Source organism: Salvelinus fontinalis, chromosome 4, assembly GCF_029448725.1.
Source record: "Salvelinus fontinalis isolate EN_2023a chromosome 4, ASM2944872v1, whole genome shotgun sequence".
Taxonomy (NCBI): domain Eukaryota; kingdom Metazoa; phylum Chordata; class Actinopteri; order Salmoniformes; family Salmonidae; genus Salvelinus; species Salvelinus fontinalis.
In genome coordinates this window covers 66,566,459-66,583,766 of record NC_074668.1, presented here as the reverse complement: position 1 = coordinate 66,583,766, position 17,308 = coordinate 66,566,459, and the positions used below count along the sequence as shown (strand labels likewise).

Genomic DNA, 17,308 nt, shown 5'->3' with positions numbered 1-17,308 from the left:
GTTGTTTTTGTAACAACTGAATTAGTCCGCTAGCGGTGAGGTAACATGAAGGGATAGGGTTTCTACACAACCATCTGGACAGGAGCTGAACCTGTTCCCACACTCAACGTTATACCAATTAACAACCAATATGGGAAAGTGGACTCTCAACAAGGAAAGGAAAATAGGAAGGGGAAATAAGACCTCAAATTAAATGTGGATTCTATTTCTTAGGTAGAATACCCAGAGTCATAAAAACAGACAGGGAGAAGGAGAAAGAAACGTTTAGAATGTTCTAGAACATCTTTGTGAGAATGTTCATGTATACTGTGTGCTTCCATAACAATTACACTTTCCCTATAGTCAGAATGAACCCCCTTGTCACGACGGTGACTGTAAACAGAGAGAGTTGTTAAACACACGCCACAGCTGCAGAGGGGCCGGGCCTTGACGTCAGACAGGCAACAGAACTGTGATGCTCCATTTCCTAAACCCCCGGGGGCCTCACGCTCAGACGTACACCACAGGCCAGGGGGAAGCAGAGGGGTACAACCAAAACAGCCACAGCCATTTCATTTCACTGTCTGCCACTCTCAGACCGCTCTGCTGTTCCATGTCGGCCTCCATTGAAGGAGGAGAAAGAGGAGAGGTGGAGAAAGGGAAGAGGAGGAAGAGCGAGGCGAGAGGAGAGGACTGACCCGTGTGCCATACAGAGCCTTTAAAGCCCACTCCATCCAGCCTCCCTGGAGCCTTTCATGTCCGCCAGTAGAAGCTTCCTGGACTAAACACAGTCCTGTGCACTCATTGAGAGCATTATTGTTATAGAAAGATGAAAGACTCCTTTCCCAAAGAAAACGAGGCTTTATTATGTTTTTCCTTCAGTACTATTATTATGTATTCCTCTTTCTTCTCTGAGATTCTTTTAAACTCTTCCAAGGCACTGGGGTCTACATGCTGGTACCACTTTATATCTGGACCCGTTTCAAGTTGATGCTTTAAGGAAAATGTGCGTTTGAAGGGTGCAAAAACGGGTCCAGACACAGAAGGCCGTGCTGAGAAAAAAACACATGAAAGCTCAAAGAGAATGAGTAAAGAGAGATGGACTCCACATTGATAAAAGCAGACGTCTTACTACTACTCACAAACACAGCATACAACATGTAGCTGCAAACACAGGGTGTCACGCTGGCATGAAGAGATTCGGGAGACAGGCGCAGGAATGCGTAATAGGGTTTTTTATTCAGCCCAAATTACGGCGTGCAGTGTAAAGGCACTGGGACGAAGACCAAACAAACACGTACGCAAAACACAGGGTTGAGGCCCAAACAAAAGAGCGAGGAGTACCTCAAATAAATACACACGCGCACAATGATTAACACACGGGACGAGACCCGTAATCATCTGCGCAATCCACAAGGGCACGAAAGCCCGAAACACACAGCACAGGTACTCACACGCACCAACGGACATGTTAACAATAATGTACAGCACCATAGTGAACAAAGGGAACATACATACAAATACAATCAGTGGGAATAGGGGCCAGGTGTGCGCAATGAAAGTTCCAGAGGGATCTGTGACACAGGGACACTTTGGGATCATTTACATTTGTCTAACAGACAAACAGATATTAGCTGTATTACTGAGAAGACGCCCATGTTGTCATACTTCATTTTCTGAGCTTCTGAACCATGTCAGATCTCATCCTAAACTCTAATCTTCTTAAGACAGAGCCAGGACCACTACCCTCTATCACTTCATCAACATTGAACCTGGGCCTGGGTCCGGCCCCTGACCCATCAGCCACCAAGAAACAGGACCAGTCTGCATCTGTGTCAAAGTGAACCAAGTTTTACCTCACTGGCAGCCACCCAGCCATGCACCTGTCCACACAACTCCCCCCTCTAATCACATTTGAGCCACTGGCCATGCTTTTCCCCCTGGGATTTGTTAGGGTGTTAAAAAAGATCCACTGCAAATCCACACACTGAGGTCACCTCCATCTCACGCATGGATTTAGCCATGATGTCATAAGACTGGATGGGGGGATTGTTTCCTGTAAGAAGCTCTGGTTATTATTTGGGGGGGCAGGGGTGCTGAGGGGGTTCTTAATCTGCCCAAAACCCCACAAGAAGTTTATAACACAAAGCTTTGCCTTGACTTAATTACACATTCATTACACGTTAACTCCAATTATTTACGACTGCATAAACCAGCACAGAACAGGCATTTAATCATCTGTAGGCTGTTCCAGAGCAGGCATACCGTGCAGTGCTACTGGCTCTGCTTCAGTTTCAGATGTTAGAGTATCTCTAACTGCTGAATCTCTAACGACAGACACGTTTCCTCCTCTTCCAACTCCCCCCTGACCTTATTTCCCTAACGCTTTGCATGTGTGTATGAAGCAGAAAGGTGCTTTATGGTTATTTATAAAGCACTCATTCTGTGTGACTGAGTCAACATACACTTCCTCTAGTGCTGCTTCTGCCAGACATACGTACATGTAGCTATGGTAATCCTGGCTGAGCCACTCCTGGCCTGGCTGACTGATTGACCTGACATAGGAGACACACACACACACACACACACACACACACACACACACACACACACACACACACACACACACACACACACACACACACACACACACACACACGTACACAGAGAGACAGACCGACATACAGAGAGACACACAGATACACAGAGAAACAGACACACAGACACAGAGAGACAGGCAGACAGACACCATACCCTCCCCAGAATTAACATGGATCTCCAGTCCACAGACACGCCTCATATGATCTTTTTCAGTACAACCCTACACTTCTGTGAGTTCATTCAACATAGGCTGGAACACAGACCCTCTCTCTCTCCCATCCAAATATGATCTGAACCACATTCCCTACAAACCACAAAATAACACTCCACCCAACTCCCTTTCATCAACTCTGCCCTTTGTCATCCAAATCCTCCCGGACATACAAACCTCAGTCCCCCAAACAACTGTTCATAAAGTTATTTAGTGATAGGACACTGCTCTAGCTCCATAGCAACATCACATTGAATTCCTTCCTTGTCTCGTTGTTTGTTCTAAGTCATCAAAAATGATTCTGGTACCAATGAATTGTATTAATATAAAGGGTGTCACGACAACGGCAATGTGTACTACACAAACACAGAGATCCAATACGCATGAATAAAGCTGCTGGATGGAAGGAGGCTATCTCTGAGCCATGACATTAAGACTGAGCCTCTCTATCCAGTTCAGCCTAGTACAGTAGGTCAGTGTTCTTGCCAGTGTCCTCTAGTCTTTCACTGGTCCAATGATCAACCAGGCACCCAAGAAGTACCAATCCAATCAAAGCGCCCTGACATGGCTCTGACTTACACACTCTGAGGAAACCCTCCACTGTTGACGCTCTCTTAGACCAGAGGGTATACTACAAAGCAGGATCAATGAGTTAGCCAGCTAACTTTGATAAACAACTAGGAATAACTATTGATTTTCTGGTTCATTAAGAAGGCTAAACTTAGATATGTGTTTTTTGTTGTTGAGCCAATTAGACCATACTCATTTCAAGCTTATCTTTAAAATTAAAAAAAAAGACAAGTTAGCTGGCTAACTCATTGATCCTGCTTTGTAGTATACCCCACTGGCCACTCTGGTGTGGTTTAGAGTTAAACAACCTCCAACTAACACACTCTATTAACCTAATCACTAGTGATTGTTGACAGAGCACCGTGCCAAGCCAGGCAGGCAGCAGTCTAAAACCAAGGTCTGCATTAACGTGGTGCACTCACGCAGCCAGGCCCTACATTAATCATTTACTACAGGCCGAAATGTGAGTAATGACTTTAATGTGTGCATTCATTTCTGCTTCATGTTCTTTTAACTCTGTTTCTCTCCTTGTAGATGAAAGCAGCTGGGACAAAGCAGCCGGGACCTCTGGAGTTGTTGGCCTTCTCCTTTATCTCCGCCTCTCATGTCATTGGTAAATCTGAGCAACCCAAAGACCGATAAACACACCCAGGCAAGGCCCCGGGAGGGAGGGGGTGAAGATCTCTGTTCAGGATCATCCCAGGCAAACGAGGGGCATCTATCTAATCAGCCATCTGATGAGCTCATCTCCATAGGGTCTTCAGACTGGGGTCAGAGCAGAGCAGCAGAGCCTGGCACACTGCCCCCTGGTGGTCTGACTCTGACCTGCTGACCTGATAGGACAGGGGCAGGGTGATGAAATAATGGGCATCATGCCAACCCAGAGATGGATCGGAGCTGGTCTGTAGCCAGGAGGCAAAGGTAGACAGAAAGACAGTCCTGTTCTGTTTAGTACTATTAATATTCTAGAATTGATTTTAGAAAATGAAATGGACCATGTCAACCCACATTCCATGCACCATGTTACAATGACCATACTCGTAAAACCCTTATTGAATTAAAAAAGAGATAACTAAAAAATTGATACAAGAATGTCGAGGTACAGTGCATGATGACTGTTGTCTGGTAAGTCATCTGATGCTGTGAAACAGCCAGACAACAAGGAAATCCAGATCACTTAAGACGATACAACCATGCCTACATGAAAGGGCCACATCAAACAATGATTGTTTGGCTGTATTTGCAGAAGGCTTTGCTGACGCGTTTCATCCAAAGGCACGTCTACTCGCAGAGCTGCCCTCTGCCAGGTCCTGACCTGCCCTGGTTCAAACAGAACCCAAAATGAGCACTGCTTCCTGCACCATCCTGCTCCGCCTGCAGATGGCTGTCTAGTCAAAATACATGTAACACATCGATGAAAGGGAGCTGTAGTCTCTCTGAGTTCAGCTAAACACACATACACACAAAGGAGATAACCTCTGTGTGTCATTCACCCAAACACTGCGGGGCCAAATCCTGGGTCTTAGTCTCAGAGCCCGGAGCAGAGCAGACTTCCTCTCTTCTAGTCCCTGTTTCCCTGCTAAGTGAAAGTCTCTCAGAAACAAGGGTGTCTGAGTGATCTGTCAAAAGCAAATGACAATCTTTTTTGTCATTCACAGCCAGGGTTCTCGCTAGCTAAAGTCCCCGAAGGGAGTTGATTCTGTCCCCCACCTCCTCCCTCTCCCGCCACTTTCTTTCCCTCCTCCAGACTAGCGTCACCACAGCCATGGAGGAAGTGTCACATCAAGCCGTTGTGCCAGTGACAAGGGCGCGTAAAAAAAGCCTGGCTATTTACACACACACCAGCAATGCCCTCCTAGCTACACATGAATATCCTACAAGATACAGCTTTTCCCCACGAGCCACAGAGCTGCCGCCGCGGCGCGTCTCTCTCCTCGGTCCCCCTGTCAGACGGACCCTTAACGCAGGTGCCCTTACAGCTGCCCGTCAGCAACCCTGCTCCGCAGCATGCTGTCCATCCAATGATAACCCGTTATGTCTTCACTCAGAGCGATGCTCAGTTTACAAAGTGATACATCTAGCTATGACCACAGACAGCCCACTCATGAAGTAAGCCTTCCAAGACTTAAGACTGATACAGTCAATCTCTGATCATCTGCAATGGCTGTTTGTGTTCATTGTACTGAATTTATGTTCTACATTTAATATAAATATCAGAAGCAATAAATAATGTGTTTGAATTGGGACTAGTGGACTCCAGTGCACATATACACTATATGAGGTTTCCCCAATATACAACTTGCTTTGAAATGATTGTGTTTTTGTCAAATATCTGTTTGGGCTTCTTGCTGTCAATTTACAGTCTAGATATTATTTGTAATTAAGTTCCAGCCCCCTGACCAACGGCTGAATCTAGGTGATGATCCCTGTACTACATCATGTTCGTGCCACATTGCTCACTTTATTTGTATTTTACTATGTGTACACAGTTTATCTATTGATCTACTGTTCAGAGGGAAATGGTGCTTATCAGGCTGATAAAGTTGGTGACACACCTACATATGTAGGATCTTCCTTTGAGCCAGAATAATACAATAATAATCCTGCAGCTACAGGAAATGGGAATTATTATGTGGATAAAAATGTATGAAACTGTTTTGTAGGGGTTGTTACATTTTTCGTTAGGGCAAATCAAGTCTGACTTTTTAAAGTGGAAATTACAAACTTTAGACTTTTTAAACATTGACTTTAAACACTACAAGTTTTCATTTCCTGCTGTGCAGGAAAATTCTCAGTAACAAAAGAGTACTCAAATTAAGATCCTACATCTGTACAGTAGCTCCTGTCTCCTAAAAGGAGCAAGTACGTAAAATTAACTGCAAAAGTGGGTTAAGGAAAAAGTGTATATATGAGATTGGGGTATAAACATGTGAATGTTTGCAATCAGCAGCTGGCTGGCTCTCCCTGATGGCCTCCACATCCTGGTATTTACTGCAGGGGAACAACCTAAATGCACAGAGGATGTGCACCCATAAATATTATGATTGCAATATAAATCCTACATATACACACATCATATATACACACATCATATATACACACATCAGCTACTCATTAAAAACACACCGCTCTTCAAATCTAAACCACCTCAACCATTTTTAGGTGAGGATGAAAAAAAAGAATAGAGAATTCCCAGTAGGGGAAATAATGATATGAAGCATTGTGTTCACTTTGTTTATCAAGCAGCTCTTCAGGCCTCTGGTGAAGCCTGGGTGCTTACACAAGCAAAAGCCTTTCAGCAGCATCTGCAGCCAGCTGCATTTCTGCATTACAGGTACACTGCAGGCTCCTCACCCGGCACGGCACAGCACAGCTGCCCTTGGCAACCCTGCTCCAGGTGCGCCTGTGCCCTCGACACCCCTAAACTCCACCACCGCTGTCTGCCGCCCACACCAGTCTAGGTCCCTGCAGATAACCCCTGTACACACACACACACACACACACACACACACACACACACACACACACACACACACACACACACACACACACACACACACACACACACACACACACACACACACACACACACACACACACACACACACACACACACACACACCTCCTACCAGCCAGTATATAACCTCTAAACACCTATAACCAGTTGCAAGACAAGCTATGGCAGCTCATGTCCCCTCCACCTCCTTGCCCAACACCTCCCACCAGGCCCATACAACACCTTCTAAAAGCCTCCAGACCAGCCCTCCATCACCGCCTACTCAACCTCCATCCCCACACACCACCCATACCACAGGCTCTCTCTATTTATCTTTCCCTGCAACCAGAGGAAATAAGAGAAAAACAGCCCCCTTTTCCCTGTTAAAGTCTTGGCTCTGTCTTGGGATCAGAGACTAACTCCTCCAAGATCCAGGCCTCGTCTTCTCCACACAGAGTGACAGAAGAAGAAGAAGCTGCATTAGCTCCTCTGCTTATTCCACTCAGGATTGTACTGCTTTGATTCTACTGTTATGAGTCACATAGTGCACCTGCGCCCATGTGTTAAGCAGAGACAAATAAAAGCCCTGCGCCCATTTACACAACAAAGAGATGTACCCAGCAAAGCAACCAATCTTTCTCCGCCTCCCTCCCTGTCTCCTGGCACCACCCCCCCCATATTCCCTTCACCTACTTCAGGAGGGGAGAGGCAGCGCGCGTTTCCCACTCCGCTTCTTTCCTCCCTCTGTTCCTGACAAACTAGTATTCAAACACAAATTCAGAGACAAAACACATCTCTCTCTTTTATGTCCTGTGTCTTGTTCCATATTTGATTTCAGAGGAACAGCGGTGGAGCTCGCGATTACCACAACTCCCAAAAGCAAATCCAGTCTCTGAGCCACCCTCATCAAAGCCCCCTTCTTGTTCTCTGGGGAAGAAGCCTTCAGCACAAAAGTAAAGAGGGATCTCTGCTAAAAACCAGTTGCTTTTTTAAATTAAAAGCATCGGCCGGTACCAGTGGCTGGGAAGTTAAGGCAAGGCTTAATCGGCCGCTTTGAGAATCCACCAGGATTTTCACAATGAACATCTGACTTAGTGATTTATGCATATTAATGAAGCCCGGCCCAGGCGGAGGCAAGCTGAGCTCCACACTTCCTCTGCATTCTAATGTCTTCTGCTCCACTGGGATTATTACCCATGGAAATGTCTCTGATTCTGCACTATTAATCTCTGTCTGTCCTCCTGTTTGGCTACATAATGACTAATTAAACATCAAAAGAGCAGCGCCGGGGATCCGCTCTGACAGCTCTGTACCCCGCGCCCCGCATAGCCCCCCGTCCCAGGAGAGGAGCTGAGGAGACCACGCTGTGACAGGACAGACCCCAAAATCAATCACCCCAATGTACACACACACACACACACACACACACACACACACACACACACACACACACACACACACACACACACACACACACACACACACACACACACACACACACACACACACACACACACACACACACACATGCGCTCACACACAAACAACAAGGCAGGGCTATGGGCTCCCTTACACATCAACCAGGTACCACCGGTGCCACTGCAGAGGATGTCTTTGAAGAGTCAAGGAAAACAAGTAAAATCCCAGCAAAGTTAGTGTGACATTGATGCCAACAGCTCTTTTTGTGTGTGTGTGTGTGTGTGTGTGTGTGTGTGTGTGTGTGTGTGTGTGTGTGTGTGTGTGTGTGTGTGTGTGTGTGTGTGTGTGTGTGTGTGTGTGTGTGTGTGTGTGTGTATGTGTGTGTGTGTGTGTGTGTGTGTGTGTGTGTGTGTGTGTGTGTGTGTGTGTGTGTGTGTGTGTGTGTGTGTGTGTGTGTGTGTGTGTGTGTGTGTGTGTGTTTGGTTAAGCTCACTGAGAGATCTATTTATATATGAGAGGCATGGCAGGTAGATGAAATGATCTTCCACTCACAGATGAAGGCAGACCAGGAGGGACCTTGCGAACTTTCTTTGTTTGTAGAGGATCTGTGAAAAGATAAAACAGGATTGAGGCAATAGAATGGGCCTTTGTGGGATGTAAACAACACAACACTCATTCACACACTGGCATAAAGAGGGGAACGACGAGGATGCCATCCCTGGCCTAAACATTCTTTTCTAGCACACAATCGAGTCAAATCAAAAACAATTTGTCATGTAAAATTCAAAACAATTTGTGCGTGTTGTGCAATCTATTGTAATCACCAGGATAATCATTATTAGCGTTAAAATAGGAGTTTAAATGGCTAAGCAAAAGTCATTAATCCATTGAAAACACAGGGACTCCTGCAGGCTTGTTCATGGAGTTAGTGAAAACAGATCAATGGTCTCTTACAAACAATGTCGCATCCAGTAAAACAAGTGTTCTGGCTTTGTCTTTGCTACATCGTTTGATCAGCCTGAGGTTTAGAATTGTGTCAGCACATACTGCTCTAAACATGATCCTAGACTATAATGCCATTGTCAGGGACTTGATAACTTGCCCTGCTCTGTATCTCTATAGGTATGGGTTAATTGGCACTGACCAATGGGAGTAGGTTCCGGTAGGGGGCGTCTTCTGGGGTTGGCCCCGGTGAAGGGAGGATAAAAGGGAGGGGCTGTTTTCCCTGATGTGGTCACAGGCCCAGGACTTACCAGACCAATGTCCGGCCGCAGATTGGCCTGGAGGAGACAACAGAGAAACAACAGATAAGTGGAGAACAGCAGTGTGAAACTAGTGTGTGTGTGTGTGTGTGTGTGTGTGTGTGTGTGTGTGTGTGTGTGTGTGTGTGTGTGTGTGTGTGTGTGTGTGTGTGTGTGTGTGTGTGTGTGTGTGTGAGAGAGAGAGAGAGAGAGAGAGAGAGAGAGAGAGAGAGAGAGAGAGAGAGAGAGAGAGAGAGAGAGATGAGGGACGGGGTACTCATGCAGTCAGGGGGTGATCTTATGTACTGTCAAATATTATCAGTGAAACACTTGGCCATGAATCAGCCATTCCCCTAATGATCTATTAAATAGCATGAATCAATCCATTGAACATGTTTATGGAGATGTGCTCCAGTGGGAATAAGGGGCCACTGTGTGTTATGCTACCATAATTCACTAACAACCTGCACTCAGACAAAATACATTTCTCTTTAACGGTAAAGACAGTAAATACCTATTTTCACAGCAGCAGATGAGCGCAGACACCTCAATTAATGCATGTCCACTTAGTAGTAAAATAGTTATTTTTCAAAATGTCAAAGATATGTGTTAATGAATGCTTCCTGTGGTGCTGACAAAAGGTATAATGGTTGTTTGAAAACATTCTGAAAAATGGTACTGTTCTATAATACTGGTAAATGTTATGGAGCATCAGCATAAGAAATCTAATCACAAGATACACATTTCAGTTACTATTTTTTATACACACAGTCATTTTTGTACTCCTGTGTGCACCACTGTTAGCAGCTCCACTGAAATCCAAGGAGAAATCCATCCAATCAGTCTGACCTAGTGATTTCCCTCTCCTCCAGCCTGCAGTGGAACGGTATTGATCAGCAGCGATCACGGCCTGAGGGCATCTTCAGACACAACCAGGGACATGTCCTGACTTGCAGGAGCAGCTCTTTGAAGGGAGAGGGCGCAGGGAGGTGCAGGGGGGTGAGAGGAGGTGCAGGGGTAGGGGGTGAGAGGAGGGCAGCTCAAGGCTCATTAAACCATCAGTCTGATCCCAGGATCTGTGGGCTCCCCCGAAAACCACGCTGGCTTAACTGGACAAAACGTCCATCCCAGAGACCTGGGAGTCACCAGGCCACCAGCCTGCTGGACCTGTGTCTGATCTCAGGCACACGTATCCAATTAGTGGAGGAGAGCCGAGATGACACAGAGCTGTCCCAAAACCTGCCTCTGATCTGACAGGCCCAGATTAGTGGGCTGGAGTCCTGAGTCCTCAGCACCCTCCTCTCCTGTTTACTGTGTCATGTGACTGAGTTGAGGCAGCCTCTGGAAGGTTCCAGCAGCCTCCAGGCTCTGCCAGTATCCACTCCACTCCAGTGACCGTTGTGTCCCCAGAAATCAGGCCAATTAAGGGCGTGGGCCAATTAGTCTAATTTGCTGCAGACCGTAAGTGGAGGAGGGAGGGTCGAGGTGAGTGAGGATACCTCAGAGGAGAGAGCTGCTCTGGAGACTGGAGCCCTCATGTGCTTCCAGGAAACACTACAGTAGTTCCTAGCCACCGTGCTTCTACACCTGCATTGCTTGCTGTTTGGGGTTTTAGGCTGGGTTTCTGTACAGCACTTTGTGACATCAGCTGATGTAAGAAGGGCTTTATAAATACATTTGATTGACTGAGAGGGCTGTGGATTGACACGGTAACCAATGACATTAAACTAACATACAGTTGAAGTCGGAAGTTTACATACACTTAGGTTGGAGTCATTAAAACTCGTTTTCAACCACTCCACAAATGTCTTGTTAACAAACTATAGTTCTGGCAAGTCGGTTAGGACATCTACTTTGTGCATGACACAAGTCATTTTTCCAACAATTGTTTACAGACAGATTATTTCACTTATAATTCACTGTATCACAATTCCAGTGGGTCAGAAGTTTACATACACTAAGTTGACTGTGTCTTTATACAACTTGGAAAATTCCAGAAAAGGATGTCATGGCTTTAGAAGCTTTTGATAGGCTGATTGACATCATTTGAGTCAATTGGAGGTGTACCTGTGGATGTATTTCAAGGGCTACCTTCACACTCAGTGCCTCTTTGCTTGACATCATGGGAAAATGAAAAGAAATCAGCCAAGACCTCAGAAAAACATTGTATACCTCCACAAGTCTGGTTCATCCTTGGGAGCAATTTCCAAACACCTGAAGGTACCACATTCATCTGTACAAACAATAGTACGCAAGTATCAACACCATGGGACCACGCACCCGTCATACCGCTCAGGAAGGAGACGTGTTCTGTCTCCTAGAGATGAATGTACTTTGGTGCGAAAAGTGCAAATCAATCCCAGAACAACAACAAAGAACCTTGTGAAGATACTGGAGGAAACAGGTACAAAAGTATCTACATCCACAGTAAAACGAGTCCTATATCGACATAACCTGAAAGGCCGCTCAGCAAGGAAGAAGCCACTGCTCCAAAAAAGCAACAAAAATATAACTGTTTGGCCATAAGGACCATCATTATGTTTGAAGGAAAAAGGGGGGGGCTTGCAAGCCGAAGAACACCATCCCAACCGCGAAGTATGGGGGTGGCAGCATCATGTTGTGGGGGAGCTTTGCTGCAGGAGGGACTGGTGCACTTCACAAAATAGATGGCATCATGAGACAGGAAAATTATGTGGATATATTGAAGCAACATCTCAAGACATCAGTCAGGAAGTTAAAGCTTGGTCGCAAATGGGTCTTCCAAATGGACATTGACCCCCAAGCATACTTACAAAGTTGTGGACAAATGGCTTAAGGACAACAAAGTCAAGGTATTGGAATGGCCATCACAAAGCCCTGACCTGAATACTATAGAAAATGTTTGGGCAGAACTGAAAAAGAGCGTGCGAGCAAGGAGACCTTACAAACCTGACTCAGTTACACCAGCTCTGTCAGGAGGAATGGGCCAAAATTCACCCAACTTATTGTGGGAAGCTTGTGGAAGGTTACTCGAAACGTTTGACCCAAGTTAAACAATATAAAGGCAAATACTACCAAATACTAATTGAGTGTATGTAAACTTCTGACCCACTGGGGAATGTAAGGAAAGAAATAAAAGCTGAAATAAATCATTCTCTCTACTATTATTCTGACATTTCACATTCTTAAAATAATGTTGTGATCCTAACTGACCTAAAACAGGGAATTTTCACTAGGAATAAATGTCAGGAATTGTGAAAAACTGAGTTTAAATGTATTTGGCTAAGGTGTATGTAAACTTCCGACTACAACTGTAGGTCAGAGGGAGGGCTTTGACCTTGGTCAATGGCCCCAAAAATGTTCATCATCATTATTATTATCTGGATTCCCTGGATATTTCACCTACTATAAATACAGAATATTTCCCCAAAATCAAAACCCCTCACAATAACACCAAAATGGCAGTGAGGTGGTACTCTAAAAATACCATAGATTCTGATTTTAACAGATTGGAATGAAGGCCATCAAGTCCTGTGAAAATCAAGTTTGCCACTGCTTTACTGCAGTATAAATGAGGGTAGAAGCAGGCTCTGCAAACTGACAACCTGTCACAGAGGCCACTGCATTGACATTGACATGCCACAACAGACCAGACCAGACTCACTTCTGCTGCCTTTGTTCAATGATATTGAAGAGGTCAGATGAAATACCAATTACCATGTAATCTACAGTACACATAGTAAAGCAGAGGAAACTCCAGCGAGGCCATGGTTTATTGGTTGTTGATTACATAGATCTTCAAATCATCAGAATTCTATTTAAAGATGACTGAAAATGTTGTTATGCTTTCATGAAACTAAACCCAGAATCTTTGATATTCTGGAGAGAAAAAAAGAGAGACAATTGAGACGAAGAAGAAAACAGACAAAGAATTGAGTGAAATTGAGTTTAACAGCCAAGGCTTGTTCTGTTCTGTAGTCAGTGTGACTGTCTAAGGAAAAAGAGAAAATGTCCTCCCCTGGTACTCCAATAACACACTTGCATCAAATGACGTTGCAGTCAATCATGTTGCTAAAGCCCAATACCTGACACAAGACTTTATTATGTCAAGAATTTCCTGAATTACAGGCCTTTCTGCCCAAGCCTCTTCACATCTCAATGATCATCTTCCACTGTGAAATGTCACGCAGATTTGAGGAGATAATGGGAGTCGTCTGTCAACTGCATCCTGTCACTTTAATCAGGGTAATCCGTCTCGCAGGAGGCACACAGGAGCTACCTGCGGAACAGAGCGCTGCTGCCGCCACAGCAACACAGCAACCCGGCAACCTGCCAACCCCTCTCTCTCCCACTCTCTCTTCCCTGTTCTCCCTCTTTCTCCCCCCACACCCCAGCCCTGTTCATTACCTCATCCCACTGGGGACAGAGGCCCAACTCAACATGGGCACACACAGAACAGTATGCCCGCACTCCCAGTGAGAAAGAGAGAGGGATGATATGCTGAAGGCCTTCAATTAAATCAGATTTCCTGCTATTATGATCAAGGCAGAATAATACCTTACCATACCACAAAGACAATGAGTGGATACATTGGGCTCTTTTTCATTTACTGGTGTGCAGATAACAACTGTCCAAAAAGATGAAGCCAGAAGGTTTAAAACACGGGTTGACTATGGTGAGACTGACATGTTCTGTGTAAAAAAGGAACAGTGGAATAAGGGGCCACAGCTGGCTACAACACTCTGAATATCTAACCCAATAAGACATGGGGAGTTCTTCATCACGTTCAAATGATGCAATAATCCGTTGCTGAGCGAGGCAATTTGCTTAGACTTGACAAGCCCACAACTGATGGTCTGTTTGGCAGATATCTGGCGCTATTACAGTAGTTTCCAAAAACCAACCTCTTGATAGATTGATTGTTTGTTTCGAATTTCCATTCTTGGTCCTCCGAGAAGAAAATACAATGTTACCTTTTATTAGGTTAGTGTGGATGGATTATGAAATCTCCAGCATATGGAGGTTGTGAACATTCAGGCTGCTCATTAAAAGATAAACAATGCCTGATAATCTTTGCACCTGAGATGCTTAGCTCATGCATGATTCCGCTGAGCAAGATTCAGTGGTGGAGCCCTGTCGATAATCACTAGAAGGGTTACACAATATTAATAACGTATTTTTCTGCCAGCATTCTTCCTACATTCTCTAAAGAATGAAATTACTTTTTTGGTCTTCCTGTTTTTTTTCTAGGACCAGACAAACTGAATCTCTGCCAGCCTCAGATCTCAGCAGCTGCAGGCCTGCATCAATTCCCCAGTTCCCACACAAAATGTCTGAACTGGCATTCCATCTCCAAAAGCTCTTTTATGAATGAGTAAACGAGCTTTCAACTCACATCAGCTATATTTTCACTCTGTCTGACTGGAAGCACAGACCTCTGTATGACCACATAGTTGTTAGTAGTAATGTGTACAGTGTGTACAGTGAGGGGATAGAGAGGTGAAGGGTATTACTCTGGCACATGATTAGCTTGGGGTTAAACGAGTGGGTTAACAAGTGAGTCAATGAAGTCAGAGGCTCCGTTGATCTTTGGGTTAAGCCCAAAGAGGTGGGCTCTATCTTTTAAAGACATCTTTCAGACGTAGCCCTAAACCTAATCTTAAAGTCCAGACTCACAAACCCCTAATCCCAATATCATTGACCATAATGTGGAATATAAACGCTCAGTACTGGGAACAGTGAAGAGTGGAGCAGACCCTGATGGAAGCCACTTTCCGTGGAACTTCTCCTACTGGTCTCACAGCCAGGGCAGAGGGAAAGGAAATACTCAGAGATACTCGAGATAGAGTGGGCAGAGTCCGAAAAACAGTGAGTGAGAGCGAAAGAGGAGAACAGAGAGAATAATGAACGAGGGAGAGAAAGAGGAGGAAAGAGAGAGAATATGAGAGCTCTACCCATTGACTCGCTGACGTCAGACTGAGAGAGAGAGAGAGCTGTGGCTTGTGCACACAATCAGGCCTTTGTGTTGAACATCTGTGTGTCTGTGAGAGGGGATCTGGGCTGAGCTTGGCTGTGCTCACTGACCCTGGCTTAATGGAGGTGCTAAAAGTGGTGTTTCTCTGTGGTGTCGGGCTGCCCCTGCTAGACCCTGCTAGACTACACAGGGCACGGAGAAACTCCTCAGCCCAGGCAGCGAAGACCTGAGGACGCTCCACTGTAATCACTCACTCATTATCTCTAAGCCTCCACACCTCAGAATATTCTCATGAGCTTTCTTGTTCGCTTCATAAACCATCTCCGGTGCAAATGTTCCTTTTCACTCTAATTATACTACCAACAAAGGCATTTTATCTGATGAGCTGGACATGCCAATTAGTTTTAACAATGTATTGAGAATGGCCAAACAAGGAGAATTAAACAAGCAGAGTTCACCACACTATATTTACAGTATAGTAATTTAGCAGATGCGCTTAGCCAGAGCGACTTACAGTAGTGAGTGCATACATTTTCTTAGTGGTACCTGGTTACAAGCGCCATGCTCTACCAACGGAGCCACACGAAGCAGTAAATAGCAGATATCAAACTTACCTGGCAGCCAGACACGCCAGGCTCTCTCCCATAGGCTGGAAATTGAGCCCTCTCTGCTGATTTACCTGTGGAGGCACAGAGAAAATTTTAGACAAAAACCATTGACACTACATCATGGTCTAGAAATTATCGTTCTTATTCATTGTGTCTTGAAATAACAAGGTAATATCCTAATTCACTTTCACACTTATACAGGTCACATATGATGCCACACATTAGGACATAAACCACTGCTCCATATCATAATGCAGATCTGTACAAAATGTTATGTAGAATACGTATTCCTTAAGCTAGAAGAGATCCTCCTAGACAGAGTTGCTCCATCAGTGTCACACATTTGGTGTGCAGCACTCCTCCTGAGAGAGACGCTTCCCGGCAGCCGTCAGGAAAACAAATAAAACACACAACGCACAACGCACATGAATCATGCTCCTCACAATATACTAAACTCAGCAGTTTTACTCCGGCGGAAAAAAACAAGAGGTTCCTACAAGAAAATGATAAACAACTTTAACCACATCGTACATTATTTTTGTCAGACTTTCAAACATTGCAAGCACCAGACGCAGCACTGGAACAACATTGGGTTTACTCTGGGGAAAAGGTAGATATTCTAGTGAGTTTAAAACTTGCGTAGCCAGGTGATTCTGTTACGCTCTGACTGAACAGAACATCATACTGGCATGCCCAGGTGAACAGAGGCACATGTTGGAGGATTCACATCTCTGAGTATTGCTGCGGGGCACAGTCGTACTGCATCTGCACACAGTCTCCAGAGAGCTTGAGAGGAAGCTGCCGAAATCAGGTAAGGTGGTTTAACTGACAACGCTGCTTCCCTTTCAGTAGCAACACAACTCATTTGATATGATATAACATTTCTGGGTTAGCTCTCTCGCAAAGGAAGGAGCATTTAGTTGTGGGTTAACTACATACCCTGAGCCACCGCAGAGGGAGAGAACATCTGTCTTGGCTGACTTAAAAAAGTTCTACCTGTTGTTTTTTTTACATTTCCTGAGCTGCACCTCAGCCTCAGCGTGGTTTGGTCTCCATCAGTATCACTAAGTCCCCCTGTCTCTCCCCTGTGAGGAGATGCTCATGTCCACAGTGAAACATTCATCCCCAGCATGTGTTTTGTCACACACTCTCTGTCCACCGTGAATAATTGATGGCTGAGTGTTATTGTTTCTCAGGAAAACTTCCTCTCTCTCCAGGTCTGGCCCTACC

The 17,308-nt window shown here is 45.1% G+C and overlaps 1 protein-coding gene across 4 annotated transcripts in view; it reads right to left on the bottom strand.

The window, feature by feature from the left end:
- LOC129854249 (transcription factor 12-like) overlaps positions 1-17,308 on the bottom strand; it is a 96,043-nt gene that overhangs the window by 24,638 nt on the left and 54,097 nt on the right. For all 4 annotated transcript variants that reach the window (XM_055921066.1, XM_055921065.1, XM_055921064.1 and 1 more), the window contains exons 6-8: positions 16,085-16,149; positions 9,421-9,556; positions 8,829-8,881 (exon numbers count right to left, since the gene is read on the bottom strand). In XM_055921066.1, coding sequence (XP_055777041.1) covers positions 8,829-8,881; positions 9,421-9,556; positions 16,085-16,149 — 254 coding nt within the window. The remainder of the gene's footprint in view (positions 1-8,828; positions 8,882-9,420; positions 9,557-16,084; positions 16,150-17,308) is intronic.